Genomic DNA, 22,497 nt, shown 5'->3' on the forward strand with positions numbered 1-22,497 from the left:
AGGGCTTCCCTAGTGGCTCAGACTGTAAAGCGTCTCTCTGCAATGCAGGAGACCCAGGTTCGACCCCTGGGTTGGGAAGATCCCCTGGAGAAGGAAATGGCAGCCCACTCCAGTATTCTTGCCTGGAAAATCCCATGGACCTGGAGCTGCGTAGGCTACCGTCCATGGGGTCACAAAGAGTCGGACACAACTGAGCGACTTCACTTTCACTTTTTCATCCCAAAAGGATTTATTTCTTCTTTGAATGAATGCCTAATGTCTATCCTGGTGGAAATCCACATTAAATGACTTTGGTCTGTTCTTTATCTCATTTTTCCCATTTTTCTCTTATTCTTTATATATTTTTTCTAGATGAAACAGGTTTATTTTTAAGAAAGACTACAGTGAAAATGGATAATGTAATTTTTCTAAGAGAATAGGCAGTTTTCTTAAAAAAATAAAACTAAACAATGCCTATGGACATACTTGTTTTAGTCATGTCTTTCTCAGATATCTGCATTAAACAGAGAGGCAAGGACTTTAGGCAATGAATTAGTTGCTGTACTATTATGAAGTAATGAGTGTTCTAATTGGAAAATGTTTCATAAAACATGATACAATAAATACTTCTTGTAAATCAGTAATCACTGCTATGTAAGATTTTTCTTGCTGTGAGAAATATACATTATATAAGATACACAATGGGCTTCTCTGGTGGCTCAGCTGGTAAAGAATTCGCCTGCAATGCAGGAAACCCCAGTTTGATTCCTGGGTCAGGAAGATCCACTGGAGAAGGGATAGGCTACCCACTCCAGTATTCTTGGGCTTCCCTGGTGGCTCAATTGGTAAAGAATCCACCTGCAATGCGGAAGACCAGGGTTCAATCCCTGAGTTGGGAAGATCCCCTGGAGAAGGGAAAGGCTACCCACTCTAGTATTCTTGCTTGCAGAATCCCATGGACAGAGAAGCCTGATTGGCTATAGTCCATGGGATTGCAGAGTCAGAAACGACTGAGCAACTAACACTTTCACTTCACTTTCAAAATATACAATATAGTCCTTTCCACTATTCACATTTTACAATATTTTTCTTCAATTTACACAATCTTCCACACATGCTGCAAATAATTAAAACTTTCTTAGATGCCAGAAATGTACTGTGCCTGGAGAATGTAAGAAAAATGGTGAAACTCTAGCAATCCACAAAGTTTAAAGACAGAAGACAATATTAACAAATACAGTACATTGTAAAACACAGGGAGATGAAATAGGTGTACGAGAAAGGTATACTGATCTAGTTTGGCAATAGGAAGGCTTTCCTAAGAACCTAATATCTGATCTTTATCTTACGGTAGGTAGATATGGAAAGGATGTTTCCTTATAACACTTTATCTTCTGACCATTCACATCCATGCATAAAGGCATAGGCTCATATATGTTATATATGAGCATATAGAGTTGGTTAGAATTTCCTCTATATTTGTATCAATTAATAACATCAGTTATTGCTTTAATTTTTTGTCAATTTTCCTTTGGCAAAAATGAGATAAACTCCTTAAAATTCCATTTGGTATATGCATTTTCAAATTATAATGTTTAAATCAGTTTAGTCATCTGTAGATTTTTCTTTTTCAGTATAAGGGTTTTGAACTAGCTCTTGGTTTCAAACAGCCATAATGGTAACTGGAGCATTAAAATCCAATGGCTTATTGATACAAACTGTAGTCTTCTAGTGCCTTAAGGAAATATATGTTTATTCTCAAGTATTAAAATGCATGACAGAAGGTACATGTACTACAAATGGCAACTTAATTTTCCTACCTGTTCAATAACTGTTAGAATGATGTTTCTTAATACCACTGCTACTCACAACATTCCGATCAATATTCTATCAGGGAAGTTTATTATCATTTATTTGTAAGATTCCCTCAAGGGAAGTAAAATACTTTTCAACACATTTCTATTCATTGTTATTTCTTCTATGAGATGTTATAGGAAAATTGTTACTGATCTACTTTTGTGTTGTGTCCAATGCAGGGAAACAAAGGATAAGAGAAATATTAATTTCCACAAATTACATACAAAGCTTATTTAAAATTATACTTTCCAGATGAATTAAAGGGAAATAAATGGTAAGGAAATTCCATATTCAAATAAGTCATAAGTGTATAGATCAGATATTATAATTATTGTATAGGAATGTTTTTGCTGTTTCCACAAAGGTGATTTTAAATGCTTTGAATTGTGGTGTTGCAGAAGACTCTTGAGAGTCTCTTAGGCTGCAAGGAGATCCAACCAGTCCATCCTAAAGGAGATCAGTCCTGGGTGCTCATTGGAAGGACTGGTGTTGAAGCTGAAAGTCCAATACTTTGGCCACCTGATGTGAAGAGCTGACTCATTTGAAAAGACCAGATGCCGGGAAAGATTGAGGGCAGGAGAAGGGGATGATAGAGGATGAGATGGTTGGATGGCATCACTGACTCAATGGACATGGGTTTGGGTGGCCTCTGGCAGTTGGTGACGGACAGGGAGGCCCGGTGTGCTGCGGTTCATGGGGTCGCAAAGAGTCGGACACGACTGAGCGACTGAACTGAACTGAATTTTAAATTGATTCTTGCGTCAAAGACAATCCTGCCTGCTGGCTGAATGCAAAAGCTAGTGAAGGCAGAATTCTACTCACTCCAGTATTCTGGCCTGGAGAATTCCATGGACTGTATAATCCATGGGGTCACAAAGAGTTGGACATGACTGAGCGACTTGCACTTCACTTATCTCTTCAGGCTCAGGAGTTTGTGCTCCTTCAGTACATAAGCAAGGTGACTTCACGGACATACAGCAAAGTTCCCAAATACTTCCTTTGCACATTTCTAAAACTAGGTCTAAATCCCTGTTGCTCAGCAAATCCATGTTATTGTTATATGCAGTCATCATGAATTTAATGCTCTGTTTTCTGGCAGTAGTTCTCATAGGAAATTCCTTTACAGTTTATGTTACATGATTTTATATGCATTTACATCAAATAAATAAATAATACAAATATGTATTCACCTCAACAGAATCACAGTATTCTATATTTCAAAAATGTAATTAATTATGAAGTTATAAATTCATTGCTAATGAACTTTCATGTCAAATTACAGAACTCAGAAATTAGAAGAAAATGTCTACCTCATCTGTACATTTTAATTAACATGCCTGTTTCATTTATAAATGATGCTGTAATTCAAAACTTGTATTTAACTTCTTAGGAAGAGCATTCACTCTTTGAACTCTTGATAAATCCAGATATTAGATGTGATGATTTAAATATACATTTATTAATTTCACTCCAGCATTGAATATTATTTTTCCCACTTTATAAATGAGAAAATTAAGACTCAAAGAAATTAACTTATTCTAAGTTGTATTTCTGGGCTTCCCAGGTGGTGCTAGTGGTAAAGAACCTGCCTGCTAATGCAGGAGACTTAAGAGAGGGGGTTTAATCTCTGGGTAAGGAAGATCCCCTGGAGAAGGTCATGGCAACCCACTCCAATATTCTTGTCTGGAGAATCCCATGGACAGAGGACCCTGGCAGGCTACAGTCTATAGGGTCACAAAGGGTCGAACACAACTGAGTGATTGAGAATGTATGTAAGAATAATAGCCCAATGGTTGTTTTGAGATATATTTCTTTTTCTATCAAGATTATGCTTTTGGCCTGCTAACAAAAAGAAAACAAGCAAACAAATAAAATAATAATGAGAAAGAAAAGGAGGAAGAGGAGGAGAAAAGTTAAAACAGGCACTTGGTCAGTGGGATAAAATTGTATTCAAAGACAATATTTACTACAAACTAAGTTCATTCTGGCAGAGAAGTGTTTGGTTGTAAATATTAACTCAAATTTATATCCTGAGTGCATGGTAAGTCACTTCAGTTGTGTCTGACTTTTTGCAGTCCCACAGATTGTAGCCTGCCAGGCTACAATTCCATCTCCTGAGAGATGGAATTAAAACCTGTTCATACTCTGTGTATAGGAAGATGTATAGTATGAATACTTCCTAGTATAAAGCTACCCTAGAAAACAAGCGTGGCCCCAATTGCTCTGTGCTTTTGAATTACTGAAGAGGAAATAAGACTATGAAACACATTTTAATGTTTACCACATATTCTGTTCATGGATAGGTTAAAAAATAGACTAAAGAAGGTGCAGGAGAGCACTGGATATTGATAGAAGAGCTGCAAGAGGCAGGTCTACAGGATTGTTTTATTATAAAAACAGTATAATAATAGGGACAAAGCAATAAAGCAAATCTCCTAGGTTCCTTTGTAGCCAATATTTTGAACATGATTTTTATATTTTACTATAGTTCTTTTTTAAAATACAGCCATTGTTTCCAAATCAGAGTAGTTTGACAGTGTAAAGCAATCTAACATGCTGATTTCTGAGCTCATACTATTGATACTGTAATAAGGTTTCTATAATTCTTTCAAGAAGCACCGGAATTCAGGCACCACCATGAGCTGAAGTTCAGGGTATCAGCAGAGTCTTTTAAAAAGCCTGTGACATTTTTACAGAGGAGGAGACCTAAGCACAGAGAAGTGTAAAACTACTTTTCATGGTGACAGATTAAACCTGTCAATTAAAGTGTGTTCTACATTAACAATTATTTTGACAAATTCAGGAAATTATTCTCTAAGACTTATATATTTCAGTACCATTAAAATGTTGCCTACAGCTTATATATATTATATAAATTTATACACAGAATGGATAATTAGTAGATATTTCAAATAAAGAATTTTTAAAACTTACTCTTTTACCAGGAGGACCTGGTGGGCCAGCCTCACCAGATGGGCCAGGAGGACCCTATAAAATGTGAAAAAAATATCTTTTAAAGCAATTTTATGGGTATTATTTTATGGCTCCCAGCACTGTTCAAAATCTGGACTGAAACCAACATGCTTTTTTCATTTCTCCACATCTATTTCCTGGAATATCTCATCCCTATTTCAGATACTTAAACTTCCTCCAGATATCTATAATTACAAGTGCTAAATTTATATGGAAAACTTCTTCATATAAATAGAAGAAAAAAAGTGGAATTGAATTCCTTCTATTTAAAACTGTTTTTTAAGTGCTAATTTATATCTGAAAAATATCCAGTCGATGCACTAATTAATAGAACCATGTGGTTAATAATTCTATTCGTATCACATACATCTGTGAACTATGAATCTATATCTCTAATTTTATCTTGTGCAACACTACCCTTTTTTATGCAAAGGAGAACACAACATGCTGGGATATGACCCACAAGTCTTATTCACATAGAATAAACCTATATATCTGTGACTGCAAACATCCAGCGGATATGACTCTAGAGACAGAGTTATGTTCAGAGTGCAGTTTGTCTTTCATTCCTAGTTAAGTAAGCACCCTCCTTACTTCCTCCTTAAATACCACATGTGGCCGAAGCCTCCTGCTGTATTTCCCAAATTAAAAAATAAAAAAATAGTCCAATAATGCTGAGTTATTTAGGTTAGAAATTGAAGTAATTCATCCTAATAATAGGCTGATAACCTCGTTTTCTTCATTTAAGTCTCACTTGTGAGTTTAAAATGATTTTCCACTTAACACAACTGCAGAAATAGATGAATGTGATCTGGTGTGACAAAATCACTATTATGATACAGCTTTAGTTTTTACTACAAAGGCTGTGCTTATATTTCTTAAATTGTATCAAGTAAGAAACATTCCATGGAAGACTGAACTTAAACTGGAGTTCAAATATAACTGATAGTTCATTAAGAAAAATATGTGCACATTTAACTATGCTTTTGAGAGCCTGATTACTTCTTTAAAATATCTTGAGACTTTGCAGAGACTAAATAAAATAGCGTGCTTACTTACCGGTTGTCCAGGATCTCCATCTTCACCCTTGTCACCACCAACACCATCCTGACCCTATAATCAGCAAAAGAAAATGAACCCAGGTATTTCTCACTATTAACTCACTTTTATCAGGAAAAAAAGATATGATGTACCAGCTTAGTCCTTAAGATAAATTATTACCTGATAGACAAGAGTATCATTATATTCTTTCAGTTGTTCTTATTTTTAAGAATTGTAGAATCTCTTACTTTTACCATAAAATTTATGAAATTTCTTTCATATGAAATTAAAAAATATATAGTGTGCTCTGAATATAAGGAAAGGGGAAGATATAATTATTATACAAGAAGGGTGCATCCTTTAACTATGAACAAATATGATGCAGTTTGAGATATTTGGATCTTAGAACAGACTGAGGTAAAAGCAGAACTCCTATAATTTTGAAATAAAAGTAATGCTGCTCAGTTCAGTTCAGTTCAGTTGCTCAGTCGCGTCCGACTCTTTGCTGCTACTCAGATAATTAATATGTACAACCCAACAAAATCTGGAACACTAACCCAATGAAGAGATAATAATCATGCAACGCAAGTCTAATAATCTTCAAATATATAAATTTTTGTTCTGGTACACGTGGCTACAGTTTACATCTTTCTTTTCTTCCAATTTTGAGGATCCACTGAAGTAATTAAGGCTTTTCTTTAATTATTTACTGGGAAGATTCCTCATGAAAATAATTCTTTTGTTTTCTCATGATACTTACTGCAGGGCCAGGCTCACCAGGAGGACCAGGATCTCCAGGAAAACCAACAGGACCCTAAGATAATGTTTTAAAAGGAAATAATGAAAAATAGTTTCATAAAAAGTCATGATATTCTGAAGTTTAAGAGGTAAAAGTCATGGCGAAACCATATAAAATATCTTTCTTCTGCTAGAAAATTTTTTTAAATGGTGTGAATTAAGAATGCTTTTGAATATATAAAATGAAGAAAAGTTAACTTCACCAACTATGGGCCAAAGTCTCATGATTTCTAATCTTTCTATGAAAAGTTTCAAGGAGCTTTGCCACAGATTTCACTTTAAAGAGGACCAGCGTCACTCACCGGATTACCCTTAGGGCCATCATCACCTGGCGGTCCCTTAGCACCAGGAGGTCCAGCAGCACCTGGGGGACCAGCTTCTCCTTTCTCTCCTCTTTCTCCTTTGGGACCCTACGCAACATGAGAAAAACACCTGATTTTCTTGCAAGTTTTAAAACAGCTTCTTAACCTCAGCATATTAGGTCAGGCGCTTCTCTGCTGTGGGACCTGTCTCCTGCATTGCAAGACGTTTGCCACCATCCAGGTGTTATTACGTAGATGCCAGCAGTTATCCTTCCTCCAAGAGTGGCAACCAAAAATGTCTCCAGACATGGCCAAATGTTTTCTGGAAGTCAAGGTCACCCTCAGTTTAAACCAATCTAAGTCAGAATAGTACCATCCTAATACAATTCATATATAATCACTTGATGTAGCAGGGTTTGTTCTTTTGTGGATAGTCCACTAAAGATACATGCAATAAATACCTTACAGTTCTTAATGTTCTAATTTATGCATATGTAATATTTTTTAAATTTCTGTGTGAGTCAAAAATATGCAGAGGATAGGCAAAATTATTAAATAAAAAGGCTCTGCAGTTGTGATGATTCTTAGTGGACTGGAAAGGGAAACCAAGTAACTGAATCACATCTAGGAGTTAAGTTCCATGTTTAAAATACTCTGAAAGAAATATCTTATCCCTAAAACACTATATTGACAATAAGCCAGCACTTACACCTGTGCCTGCTTCCCCAGGAGGCCCTGGGTTCCCTGCTTCTCCAGGTTCACCCTGTAAAGAAGAGAAATGAGTTATCAGAACACAGAAACGATGTTTTGCATTTGTAAAATTGCCTTCAATGATGACCATGACACTTTAAACCAGCCCTTAACTCATTATGTTGTTTAAAAAGCAGGGACAACTTTGATAAAAAGAAGGAACTTTTTCTGTTACTGACCTTAATACTTTTATTTCTCAACTGGGGAGATATTAATAGAACTGAATACGCTGGATGCTACAATTCTCATCACTTAGTTAATAGCCAGAATATTAAGCCAAGTTACCACCAAAGCACACAAAACAGACATTCACATGTTTGCTAAAAACTGTGTATTGTGTTGTATCAATATTCACATTACAGTTAAACTTATGGATTAAACAATTAAAAATGTTTTCTCTCTAAAATATTAATTTGCTCTAATCAAACAATTTGGTAGTATTTTGATAATCCTATCAAATTAGTTAGTAGAGGTCTGAAGAGGAGCTATAAATAAATACAAAAAGACTATAAGATGCATACTGATACTTAGATACTAATTAAAATTTCTTCTTTTGAGCCTCTCTCTCTCTCTCTCTCTCTCTATATATATATATATATAGTTAAGTCGCTAGGTCATGACTGACCCTTTTGCAGTCCCATGGACTATAGCCTGCCAAGCTCCTCTATCCATGGAATTCTCTAGGAAAGAATGCTGGAGTGGGTTGCCATTTCCCTCTCTTATGTGTGTGTGTGTGTGTGTATATATTTCCTTCTCCAATATATATACTTCCCCAATATATATAGGTAGTTTTTATGATTTCCATATATAGATATGGATGGTTATTTTCTGACTCAGTGGAATAATAAATAAACCTCCTAGACTAATAGATTTTCTCTTGTGAAAGTCTGTTATTAACTCTTCATACTTAGAAATGCATACAAACACAATATTCTGTTCAAGTAATCATTCAAGTGAAGTAATAGAGTACATTGATGTGCCATGCATGTTTCTATGCAAAACCCATAGTAGTAGAAACTCTGAAATAAAAATTATTCTAATTAAAAAAAATGAGGCCTGAATTTCCTTTAATTTTTAACTTGGCTATTTCTAATGTTCCTGGCACAAACCGACTGTTCATGAATTTGTTTGAAATCAAATATAAACATAATTTCAAGGGAGAGACTATTTTGTGTGCACAATTTCTTATTCTTTGAGAATATGCACATATTTTAACTTTTGAAATTGTCTGCATAATGAGGGAAGAGATCAAGTACTTTCTAAGAATTTATTAGTACTATTATTGTGTACAAATTATTTTCTCTCTCAAGATAAGTAGAAAATATTTCCAATTATCGTGAATAAACTTTATAAGTAAAATATTATATTTACATTATTTTCAAAGCAATGAATAATTCAGCAATCCCAGGATGATGGAATAAAATGTAGGTGATATTTTAAGCGTCATTATTCACATCTTTGAAAAAACTTAAGTGGTTTTCCATTCAAATCAAATGTAAAATGTCCATATTAAATTCATTGTATGGAATGTATATAGTATACTGCATGGAGAAGGCAATGGCAACCCACTCCAGTACTCTTGCCTGGAAAATCCCATGGACGGAGGGGCCTGGTAGGCTGCAGTCCATGGGGTGGCTAGGAGTCAGACACGACTGAGCGACTTCACTTTCACTTTTCACTGTCATGCATTGGAGAAGGACATGGCAACCCACTCTTGCCTGGAGAATCCCAGGGACGGGGGAGCCTGGTGGGCTGCCGTCTATGGGGTCGCACAGAGTCGGATACGACTGAAGCGACTTAGCAGCAGCAGCAGCAGCATACTGCATAACCTCAATTAGATGGAATTTAAAAAAGCCAAGCTCACCCAAGCAGAGAGTAGATTGGTTGTCACCAGGGGTTGGAGACTGGAGCCATGGGGAGATGTTAGTCAAAGGGTTCAAAATTTCAGATACTCAAGATGAATAAGTTCTAGAGATCTAATATGTAGCAGTATGACTAAATATATATGAAAATTACATCTTTGGTTATATTATAGACAAATGTGCACAATATAAATAGCAATTACTTAAGATGATCTTAATATTATCTCTAAAGATCCCATTTAAAATTGAAAAAGGATGGAACAAGATCACAAGTAAAGCGATAATACAGTGAAACAAGACTAGATTATATAAATTAAATATTTATAGTATCAACAAGGCTATACCATGCTTATTCTAAGTAATAGTAGTGTATTTACAATAATGTAAATTCTATGAAGACCACTGGTATATGAAAGAGGTGGTAGATTATACAATTATTACTTATCATTTAACCATTTTATCCCATTCTATAACACACTTGTTCAGATTAAAGCCCCCTTCAGAAGGGACAGCAAATTACTCTGTCTGCCTCAATTCATAAAATATGCATTCATTGTTTTGAGGAAAATACTAAAGTACAAAATCCATCAATAGCAAATATATATTACACAGAAAACAAGTTAGATTTATTTAAGCAAAGTGCAGCATGACTAAAGTAGCTTAGCTTTTCTTTTTTCTATTGAATTTGGGACTGAAAATAAATTTCCAGCATAGAAATGAGAAAGCATTCAAATCAAATCAGATTCGATCTCAAAAATCTGTAATCTACATCAATGTATACCCTAGATTCAAAGTATAGCCAGAATCTATACCCTAGATTCTGAAGAAAAGAAATTAGGATTTTATTTCTATCTTGCTGTCACATAGAAATGTTTTTAAATAGAGAAAAATAAAACTCTGTTTTTTTTTAAGTACAACAAATTTAGACGTTTTAATTGTAAGAAGTCAAACACCTATCCTGACTGACTGAATTATTCTATGAAGATGCAAAAGTGGCCAGATATTACCAGATAGACTTTAAGCAAATGGAAACAGTATGGGAAGGGAATTTCCCAAAGCTCCAAACATCTGGCATCCATGCTTATCTTCTAGAGTAGGGCAGAGGATAAAACCATTAAAGAAGCAACTTAAGTACTTAACAGTACTCCCACTGTACCCAAAAGCTTTAGGAAACAAAATAAGCTGAAAAAGTTGTAAAATGATTTTAGAATTTGTTATATGGGCAGAAAACTAAAATTAGAGACTAGTCTTCACAATTATTTGTTCAGTATTAGAACCAAAAGAAGATGATGCAAAGGGAAGAAAGAGGAAAGGCATGGGCTACCTTCATCTGTCTATTACTGTGATACCATCAGATAGCAGTCTTCTCTTCTGTTAGTCTTCCTATGTCAACTGAACTCAAAGAAAAAGTTCTTTGAATTCCATTCTCAATTTATCTGCATTTTTTTAAACAGAAACTTTAAGAATATAAACCAAGAGTTAGTCAATCAGAATTAAAGAACCAGCCTTCTTATGAAGCAAGAATTAGATGAAAGTCAAAGTGTTAGTCGCTCACTCATGCTGTCTGACTTTGCAACTCCATGAACTGTAGCCCACCAGGCTCCGCTGTCCATGGGATTCCCCAGACAAGAATACTGGAAGGGGTTGCCATTTCCTTCTCCAGGGGAAGAATTAGATAATAGCTTTCAACTATTTCTAATTTAGTAATTAATAAACTATTTAAATAGGCAATTATATAAAATTAATTATAATCAAAATGCTAGAATGTGGGTGTTAGGAAGAAATAAACACTAAAGTGCTAGATTCTCAACCAATTACATATCTTTTCTGAGGACTAAATCTTTTAACAAAAATAAATCATGAATGTAATATATGATACATCAAAATTTTTGAGACTAAACAACAGAATCATTTTTATGATGTCTATACTTCTGATATTTATTAACAAAACTGAAGCAAACACAGGAAATTTCTAAATTTTTTCCACTGCATATTTTATAGCATGACATTTTTATGCCTCAAACTAATGAAGAATTTATTTTTTAAGTAAAACAATATTAATTTTCTTGAAAGTTCTTTTAAGAAATGAGAGTGAATGCATAAATAACAAATAAGAGAATCATTTTATCATTTTTATAAAAAGGAAAAGCAGATATTTTAAATAAAATCATTTTCATGATAAAAGGAAACTATTCAGAGCCCAGATATTATATCAATGTCAACTATTTTGAAAAGTGCCAAAGACAGTATTAGTAATGAAAAAAGTAAAGTAAATTGAAGTCACTCAGTTGTGTCCAACTCTTTGCGATCCCATGGACTGTAGCCTGCCAGGCTCCTCCATCCATGGGATTTCCAGGCAAGAATACTGGAGTGGGTTGCCATTTCCTTCTCCAAGGGATCTTCCCAATCCAGGATTGAACCCAGGTCTCCTGCACTGCAGGCAGACTCTACTGTCTGAGACACTAGGGAAGCTCAATTAGTAATGAAAATACAATTACTGTATTTAGTAATGAAAATTTAGTAAATTTAGTAATGAAAATACATATTTGGACAATTTTGTCCAAATATCACAAAATAAATGATTAATTCTTTTGTATTGTGAAGGATTCTTTTCTCTCTTTTAAGTCAGTTGCATCAACCAATCTCTTCTATTTTCAGTAGAATGTTACTACAGACACAGTCTAATCAAATATACCTGGGTTAAAGTGGATCTTGATTTAGTCACTTTCTATTGACAAAACTTTGATGAAATTACTGATATTCTCTATATTCTGCACACTTAGCCTAAAAATGTGGATAAAATATTATCATCATGGGGTGGTTTTGTTAATTACCGGGAGTAATCCATTTATACCACCCACCACCATGCCTGGCAATAAAAAATGTTACACCTCTAAATCATTTTACTTTTAATTTATTTCACTATCAAAGAAGATGATATAAATATGTGCAAAACATTAGAAAGACACAACTATTATAAGCCCTTAAAATACTAACTGATATTATTAAACTCCTGCTTTAACTGTCTATCACTGCATCCCTTACCTTTTCTCCAACACCACCAACTGAGCCAATGGATCCTGGAGGTCCTTGTGGTCCCTGCAGTGTAAGAAAGGGAATACAGTTATCCTTACTCTTGTAATAAGATATAAATTCATAAACATACATCCACTTGTTCTCAAAGAGAGAAATATGTGCAAGAATATCTCAAGTCATTTGAAAGATGAGACAAAATGATGAACTTTATGAAGTTGTCAAATGTGCTGGATAGCAAATAATTTAATTGTATTACATTGATTTTCAAATGCACCAGAATTCTGGAGATAAAGCAGAGGACTTTCCAACTCTAGTCATGTCAGTTGATACTTGGAACATAATTTCAATTTTTCTGCCAGTTGAGTAGATCAGATTTAGAGGATGGTTTTGCAGATTTTCTTAGTGGATCAAAATATGACTCTGATTAAGAATATTACAATCCATGCAAAAACAATATAAACCATCTCTTAGTCTTTAAATTACTTAGAAGAATTAAAACCTAAAAGCATTTTTAGTATATCTGCATGTAATTTATTTTACCTAGTTCTGGCCTGCCAGCATTAAAACCAGGAATAACAGAAGAGCAATAAAGACAAGAATAAATAACTTGCTCTTTATGAAAAGGGAAAGTCAAATGGAAACAGAACACCAAAGTCTATAAATTTGTTAATAGTAACAATAAGATAAATATGACATTACACACCTGTAATATTGGAACAATCAGTCAACAGTTAAGCTTGGGGGAGATCATTTATACAATTAAGAGGAAACATTTTTTACAGGGTAAGAAGTAAATATATTATAATGCACACATTACTCTGATATATTTTACAGAAAAAAATACAAAATTGCAAAACTTTTAGATAAAGGATGTTTGGGGCACAGACCTAGGCTACTGTAATCAAGGCAATTACTAACCATCTCCTCAAGCAGTTGTAAAAAATAAAGGTTAAATCTGAAACAATTCAGCAGCAGTGTAGAATTATTATGTGCAAGACACAGTAATTTGAACTGAATAATGTGGTGCTTTAGTGAATATTTCTCACTCAATATATATTTCTCACTAAATATATAATGAATATAAACTTTGTACCTATATTATAGTAACATTTGTAGGGACTAGCTCCCTACGAAGCCTTTCTTTTCCTTTAAAAAAAATGAAGTGAGTAAATGACACTTAAGCTATTGTTCATGTAAACATTTCAAAGGAGTGTAATTATCCCCATTGTATTTTAGATACTGCCTGCCATTATGTAATATCTATATAACTTCAAAATAACTAACATATTTCACAGTCTTACATCAGCTCCATTGGGACCTTGAGGACCTCTTGGGCCTGGAGGACCAGGTGGACCCTGTAAGAGAAGAATATTAAGGTTTATGTAGACTGAACTCAAATGCATTCCTGATGTTTTCATTTTGTGATTAAGAAAACAAAAAGAAGCTTCAGTCTGCAAAATCATAGTTAATAAAGCAAATCAGGTATCATTCTTAATGGATACAAGATCATGTTAGCAAATGCTTCTTTACACATAGATATGGGGAAATTAGAACTGCAGGAAGAACAATTTAATTAAAAATTATAAAAGTCTATTAATACTATCCAGTACAATGAATTCATAATACAACTAAAATATTATATACCAGAATATACTAGAATGCTAGAGTATAAAGGAGACATAAAGTTGGGAAAATAAACAGTGCTTGAGTAGATTTAGAATTCATTAATTCTATATTTTTTATTTGTATATTTTCACTTTTTTAATGTCAGATCTCATGTTATATATGCCAGAACTGGAATAAGATTAACTGTTTAGTTGTCATCCTTAAATAAAGGTTCTTGCTCCTGGCTATGCATTAAAATTACCTTGGGACAATTTTTGTAAAATACTGATGGCCAGAACCCCTTACTTCAAGACTGTGTTTAAATTCATCTGTAGTAAATCTCAGGGCATTAGTACTTAGAGGTCACAGTTTATTCTCATGTCATGTTTGACTATTAGCTATTAGCTATTACCATAAATCAGAGAGAATGTATTAATGATTCAGGGGACCATAGCAAGAGTATTCAGAGAGAAGCTTGCTATGCAACTGAAACTCTTTGGGGTATTAATTAGTTATTTTGAATGGGCAATGTTTATGTTTCTTGTTCCTTATAAAATCTAACATGTAAGTATAAAATTATCAAAATATGTATTTTGAAGGGAGCAAATATTGGAGGGAGCAAATATGTTTACCAAAGGGAAAGAGCAATTAGAAAATGTATTCATTTCATTATAGATGTCAATGACCCTGGCTTATTTTTTCCTTACCAAGGTAGTGCTTGATCAACAAATATATGTATTTTAAATTTTTAGCTGAAATATTAAATTTAGAGCAAAAATCCAGAATCAATAATTGAATATTATTAGGCCAAAGCATTTTGATTAAGATAAAATTCCTCATTAAATTAAGAATTTGTTTTAAAGGGTAATTAATTTTTAATAGTATGTTAACATTTGTTAGTTACCCAAATCCTGGGTAACAATTATCTATTATTCACCTGTTTCACATCAAAGGCCAGAGCTAAAGCTAAAGACTAAAAAAAAAAAAACAAAGGGTAAAAAAAAAAAAAAACAAAGTGTAGCAGTTTAAATGGCAACCCATTCCAGTGTTCTTTCCTGGAGAATCCCAGGGACAGGGGAGCCCCTGGTGGGCTGCTGTCTATGGGGTCTCACAGAGTTGGACACACTGAAGCAACTTAGCAGCAGCAGCAACAATATATACACAGAGAAATAAAACAGATATAACAATATATCAACCAAAAAAGGCCATATGTGTGCACAACATTATTCTGAAGAGAGAAAAAGGAAAGATAGAGAAATAGTCAAGACAGTGCGAGAAACTTTAAAAGTGGCAGGTGCAAGTCTGGGTGAGGAACAGGGAGCCAACAATCTGAAAAGTCATAACCTCTAAGACTACTTTGTTTATATTAATAAGCCTTGAGAAAGATACTAGTGATGTGGAAATTCACAATATACATCAATTCTAGAAAATAAAAACTTACCATGGGACCAACATCCCCATTTTCTCCTTTTTCACCAGGTGGGCCTGGAAGACCCTAAGAAAATATAAATAGAAAAACAGTAAAATTCATTCGTGTATTTAAAAAGAAATATTTGTCCAATTTCTCATATAGAATTCAAAGTTAAATATAGCTAAATAAGAATGTGGAATTAAGACTCATAAACTATCATCTGTCAAAATACACATAATGCAAATATTGACTAAATATTAGGGAATCATATATGTACATTCACAAAATTCATGCTTTGCATAGTATTATACTTTTGATTTCAATTACAAGAACTAAATGTATGATTTGTTCTGGGAATTTATGAATACCTAATCATTTTCTCTATCTTTTATGAGTAGTATATGGAATTAACATTGTAAAAATGTTTTTGAAAAATCTTGTTCCAAATTATTTTAGGACACTTCTTCCCGGTGAGGATTTTATAGATAGGAACAGTTAGACAAAACTCCTTTGAAAATAAATATTCCATCCAACATATGTCCAGGGTTACAAATATCTTCTGATCTCTTGACCTGTTAATTCCAGTTCTGGATCTTAAAAACTCATAAGGCCATGAGACCTGATATATTACACTTCCTTTATTTACTCAAATCTATTTCCTTTATGTTCAATTGCAGTGTAATTGCTTTAGGAGAGGTTCTATGCTATTGAATAAAATCAGAGCAGCTGCACTCAGATTTCACCTGGCCCTATCTTTATGGGCCAGCAAAAAAAATTACTGTACTCCCCCTTGATTTTCCTAATTCCCCTCATCATATCTGTTTATATTTCCTCTTTTATAATACTTTGCACACATTTGAATTGTATACTTAAAAACACAATTGTACCACTTGTTTGCATACTTATACTCATGGGATGTCAAGGCTGTATATTGTCACCCTGCTTACTTAACTTATATGCAGAATATATCATGCAAAGTGCTAGGATGGATGTAGCACAAGCTGGAATCAAGATTGCTGGGCGATACATCAATAACCTCAGATACACAGATGACACCACCCTTATGGCAGAAACTGAAGAAGAACTAAAGAGCCTCTTAATGAAAGTGAAAGAGGAGAGTGAAAAAGTTGGCTTAAAACTCAACATTCAGAAAACAAAGATCATGACATCCGGTCCCATCACTTCATGGCAAATAGATGGGGAAACAATGGAAATAGTGAGACACTTTATTTTGGAGCACTCCAAAATCACTGCAGATGGTGACTGCAGCTATGAAATTAAAAGACGATTACTCCTTGGAAGAAAAGCAATGACCAACCTAGACAGCATATTAAAAAGCAGGGACATTACTTTGCCAAAAAAGGTCTGTCTAATCAAGGCTATGGTTTTCCAGTAGTCATGTATGGATGTGAGAGTTGGACTATGAAGAAATCTGAGCACAGAAGAATTGATGCTTTTAACTGTGGTGTTGGAGAAGACTCTTGAGAGTTCCTCAGACTGCAAGGAGATCCAACCAGACAATCCTAAAGGAAATCAGTCCTGAATATTCATTGGAAGGACTGATGCTGAAGCTGAAACTCCAATACTTTGGCCACCTGATGTGAAGAACTGACTCAATGGAAAAGACCCTGATGCTGGGAAAGATTGAAGGCAGGAGGAAAAGGGGACGACAGAAGATGAGATGGTTGGATGGCATCAACAACTCAATGGTCATGAGTTTGAGCAAGCTTCAGGAGTTGGTTATGGACAGGGAAGCCTGGTGTGCTGCAGTCCATGGGGTCACAGAGTATTGGACATAACTGAGCAATTGAACTGAACTGAACTCATGGGACATTGCTCTTTCAGGTCAATCTTTTGTCTCTAACAACTGGCAGAGCACCAGGGAAAAATAGAGATTTTAATGAAATATAGAATTTATATTTTAAATTAATTAATTTTAATTGGAAGCTAATTACTTTACAATATTGTAGTGGTTTTTGCCATACATTCACATGAATCAGCCATGGGTGTACATGTGTCCATTAGCAGATGAATGGATAAGAAAGCTATGGTACATATACACAATGGAATATTACTCAGCCATTAAAAAGAATACATTTGAATCAGTTCTAATGAAGTGGATGAAACTGGAGCCTATTATACAGAGTGAAGTAAGTCAGAAAGAAAAACACCAATACAGTATCAGTTCAGTTCAGTCACTCAGTTGTGTCCAATTCTTTGCGGCCCCACAAACCGCAGCACGCCAGGCCCAATACAGTATACTAATGCATGTATATGGAATTTAGAAAGATGGTAACAATAACCCTATATGTGGGACAGTGGAGACACAGCTGTATAGAACAGTCTACTGGACTCTGTGAGAGAGGGCGAGGGTAAGATGATCTGAGAGAATAGCATTGAAACATCTATATTATCATATGTGAAATAGTTCGCCAGTCCAGGTTCAATGCATGAGACAGGGTGCTCACAGCTAGTGCACTGGGATGATGCAGAAGTATGGGATGGGAAGGGAGGTGGGAGAGGGTTCAGGATGGGGAACACATGTACACCCATGGCTGATTCATGTCAATGTATGGCAAAAACCAAAACAATATTGTAAAGTAATTAGCCTCCAATTAAAATAAATTAATTTTAAAAAAGAAAAAAGTAATCTTGAATAGATAATGATGATATTTGATATTTTTATCCTTATCTTGTTATATTTCAGTTTTTAAATGCTGGTAATAAGCCACTAAATAGTTTTTGTGATATACCAATTCCATATGACTTTCAGTTTGGCGAGAGGATACTTTACTGAGTATATTTGTAAATTTTTTAATGTTCTGTATATTCATTTGTATAAGGAAATCTTAATTACTGATTTATAATAACATATATCAGAATTTCATTTATTTTTTCTCATTTTGTAAGTTAGATGTCTAGGAAAATAGCCTATCATATGTACTTGCCAAATGGTTATCGTCAACTGATGCTAGCTTCTAGAATTACTAGAGAAGTTCCTGGGAGGAAATAGCCAGGTAGTGTTTCCAATTTTATCCCGCTTAAAGATAATCTAAAAGAGGTCACTAAAATTTTAGATTCCAAGATCCACAACCAAAGAGATTCTAATTCATTGATGGAGAACATAAACTCAAATTCTTAAAAAGACAAGTAGATTTTTAACACAGGTGAAATAAACGTTTCAGTTTAAGCCCATTTCCTTAAGTATTAAGCATTACAATGTAAACATAATTAAGCCCTTATAAACACTACATAAATTAACAATCACATTCCTTGTATCCCACCAACTGTAGTATATAGTGCATCTGATTTGTGATTTCCAAATTGAATGTTATATAAATATTAGTTCATAGTTGTCTTGTATTTCTATAACACACCTAGTCTGCATTGCCATTTTATTTATGCATATGTTATTCTTGATATTAGTTCAGTAGAAACCACCCAATAGAAAAATATTGAAATATTTATCTCTTTTTATGAAGTTTGATTATAGTTCAAATTCTCTTGCATTGCAGGCGGATTCTTTACCAGCTGAGTAACAAAGGAAGCCAGAGAATACTGGAGTGGGTAGCCTATCCGTTCTCCAGCAGATCTTCCTGACTCAGTCATTGAACTGGGGTCTCCTGAATTGTAGGGTTATTCTTTACCAACTGAGTTACCAGGGAAGCCCCAAGTTTAGACAGAATGTTCTTATTATTGAAATCAGTAGAAACACAATGAGTCAAATCCTTTTTTTGCAGCAACTAAATGTGCAAAATGGCACTCCAGTATTAATCAGTTTTCAAATGTCCCAGCATTTTTCTAAGGAGTAATTTATGCATAGAGAGATTCTGCTATAAGATCTGTTAATTTAAAATCATTTACCTCTTAAATGATGAAATAAAAAATGAATTCAGGCCAAGAACTCTCATTCTATGTGTGTTCTTCATATGGAGACAAATAGTAAGCAACTAGACTTCTACATTATTATTATTAATGTCTAATATAATTGCTAACATCTATTCTGCCCCAAAGACTCAATTAAAGGATGAAGACACAATTGTGAGCATGGTAATTAAATTAACATCTTTTCAGATTCCTGATTTAAAGAGGTACTCTGGGAAAATATAATCAATTTTTTTGGGAATTGATTTCTTGAATCACCTTCATCAAATATCATATTTCTTACTCTGTGTAAATGAAGACTTTTTAAAATACAATATTTTGTAAATACAAGTTACAAGGCACCTTTTTTAATCATGAGAACTAAATTTCTAAATTACAACCTTATAGAATTCAGAATAATCAGTTAAATGAAAAAGCAGAAAATGAATGGTAATATATACATCAGCAATCTAATTTCTAATGCCTTGTTATTTTCAAATATATGTGCTGCTCATACAACTGTAGAGAAGGAAATGGCAACCCACTCCAGTATTCTTGCCTGCAGAATCCTGTGGACAGAGGAGCCTGGTTGGTTGCTCTGCATAGGGTTGCATAGAGGCAGACATGATTGAAGTGACTTAGCATGCATGCATGCACCGGAGAAGGAAATGGCAACCCCTCCAGTATTCTTGCCTGGAGAATCCCAGGGACAGAGGAGCCTACTGGACTGCCACCTATGGGGTTGCACACAGTCGGACACGAGAGAAGCGACTTAGCAGCCGCAGCACCAGCATACATACTGATATATATTGCTCAGCATTGCTTATTTATAAGAGAAGACTCTATACATGGACATCACCAGATGGTCAACACCGAAATCAGATTGATTATATTCTTTGCAGCCAAAGATGGAGAAGCTCTATACAGTCAGCAAAAACAAGACCAGGAGCTGACTGTGGCTCAGACCATGAACACCTTATTGCCAAATTCAGACTTAAATTGAAGAAAGTAGGGAAAACCACTAGACCATTCAGGTATGACCTAAATCAAATCCCTTATGATTATACAGTGGAAGTGAGAAATAGATTTAAGGGCCTAGATCTGATAGATAGAGTGCCTGATGAATGAGGTTCATGACATTGCACAGGAGACAGGGATCAAGACCATTCCCATAGAAAAGAAATGCAAAAGCAAAATGGCTGTCTGGGGAGGCCTTACAAATAGCTGTGAAAAGAAAAGAAGCGAAAAGCAAAGGAGAAAAGGAAAGATATAAACATCTGAATGCAGAGTTCCAGAGAATAGCAAGAAGAGATAAGAAAGCCTTCTTCAGCGATCAGTGCAAAGAAATAGAGGAAAACAACAGAATGGGAAAGACTAGGGATCTCTTCAAGAAAATCAGAGATACCAAAGGAACATTTCATGCAAAGATGAGCTCGATCAAGGACAGAAATGGTATGGACCTAACAAAGCAGAAGATATTAAGAAGAGATGGCAAGAATACACAGAAGAACTGTACAAAAAAGATCTTCACGACCCAGAAAATCACGATGGTGTGATCACTCACCTAGAGCCAGACATCCTGGAATGTGAAGTCAACTGGGCCTTAGAAAGCATCACTATGAACAAAGCTAGTGGAGGTGATGGAATTCCAGCTGAGCTGTTCCAAATCCTGAAAGATGATGCTGTGAAAGTGCTGCACTCAATATGCCAGCAAATTTGGAAAACTCAGCAGTGGCCACAGGACTGGAAAAGGTCAGTTTTCATTCCAATCCCAAAGAAAGGCAATGCCAAAGAATGCTCAAACTACCGCACAATTGCACTCGTCTCACACGCTAGTAAAGTAAAGCTCAAAATTCTCCAAACCAGGCTTCAGCAATATGTGAACTGTGAACTTCCTGATGTTCAAGCTGGTTTTAGAAAAGGCAGAGGAACCAGAGATCAAATTGCCAACATCTGCTGGATCATTGAAAAAGCAAGAGAGTTCCAGAAAAACATCTATTTCTGCTTTATTGACATGCCAAAGCCTTTGACTGTGTGGATCACAACAAACTGTGGAAAATTCTGAAAGAGATGGGAATACCAGACCACCTGATCTGCCTCTTGAGAAACCTGTATGCAGGTCAGGAAGCAACAGTTAGAACTAGACATGGAACAACAGACTGGTTCCAAATAGGAAAAGGAGTATGTCAAGGCTGTATATTGTCACCCTGTTTATTTAATTTATATGCAGAGTATATCATGAGAAATGCTGGACTGGAAGAAACACAGGCTGGAATCAGGATTGCCGGGAGAAGTATCAATAACCTCAGATATGCAGATGACACCACCCTTATGGCAGAAAGTGAAGAGGAACTAAAAAGCCTCTTGATGAAAGTGGAGAGTGAAAAAGTTGGCTTAAAGCTCAACATTCAGAAAACGAAGATCATGGCATTCAGTCCCACCACTTCATGGGAAATAGATGGGGAAACAGTGGAAACAGTGTCAGACTTTATTTTTCTGGGCTCCAAAATCACTGCAGATGGTGACTGCAGTCATGAAATTAAAAGACGCTTACTCCTTGGAAGCAAAGTTATGACCAACCTAGATAGCATATTCAAAAGCAGAGACATTACTTTGCCAACAAAGGTCCGTCTAGTCAAGGCTATGGTTTTTCCTGTGGTCATGTATGGATGTGAGAGTTGGACTGTGAAGAAGGCTGAACGCCAAAGAATTGATGCTTTTGAACTGTGGTGTTGGAGAAGACTCTTGAGAGTCACTTGGACTGCAAGGAGATCCAACCAGTCCATCCTAACGGAGATCAGCCTTGGGATTTCTTTGGAAGGAATGATGCTAAAGCTGAAACTCCAGTACTTTGGCCACCTTATGCGAAGAGTTGACTCATTGGAAAAGACTCTGATGCTGGGAGGGATTGGGGGCAGGAGGAAAAGGGGACGACAGAGGATGAGATGGCTGGATGGCATCACTGACTCGATGGACGTGAGTCTGAGTGAACTCCAGGAGTTGGTGATGGACAGGGAGG

General features: G+C 35.2%; 1 protein-coding gene across 3 annotated transcripts in view; it reads right to left on the reverse strand.

The window, feature by feature from the left end:
- The window catches only part of COL11A1 (collagen type XI alpha 1 chain), a 225,292-nt gene that overhangs the window by 27,944 nt on the left and 174,851 nt on the right, over nucleotides 1-22,497 (reverse strand). For all 3 annotated transcript variants that reach the window (XM_086394454.1, XM_086394456.1, XM_086394455.1), the window contains 8 exons: nucleotides 15,645-15,698; nucleotides 13,900-13,953; nucleotides 12,608-12,661; nucleotides 7,660-7,713; nucleotides 6,951-7,058; nucleotides 6,611-6,664; nucleotides 5,869-5,922; nucleotides 4,771-4,824 (listed from right to left, as the gene is read on the reverse strand). In XM_086394454.1, the coding sequence (XP_086250580.1) occupies nucleotides 4,771-4,824; nucleotides 5,869-5,922; nucleotides 6,611-6,664; nucleotides 6,951-7,058; nucleotides 7,660-7,713; nucleotides 12,608-12,661; nucleotides 13,900-13,953; nucleotides 15,645-15,698 (486 nt within the window). The remainder of the gene's footprint in view (nucleotides 1-4,770; nucleotides 4,825-5,868; nucleotides 5,923-6,610; nucleotides 6,665-6,950; nucleotides 7,059-7,659; nucleotides 7,714-12,607; nucleotides 12,662-13,899; nucleotides 13,954-15,644; nucleotides 15,699-22,497) is intronic.

The sequence above is a fragment of the Bos grunniens genome, chromosome 3, assembly GCF_055505025.1.
Source record: "Bos grunniens cultivar Pamir isolate PY7600 chromosome 3, Bosgru_T2T1.0, whole genome shotgun sequence".
Taxonomy (NCBI): domain Eukaryota; kingdom Metazoa; phylum Chordata; class Mammalia; order Artiodactyla; family Bovidae; genus Bos; species Bos grunniens.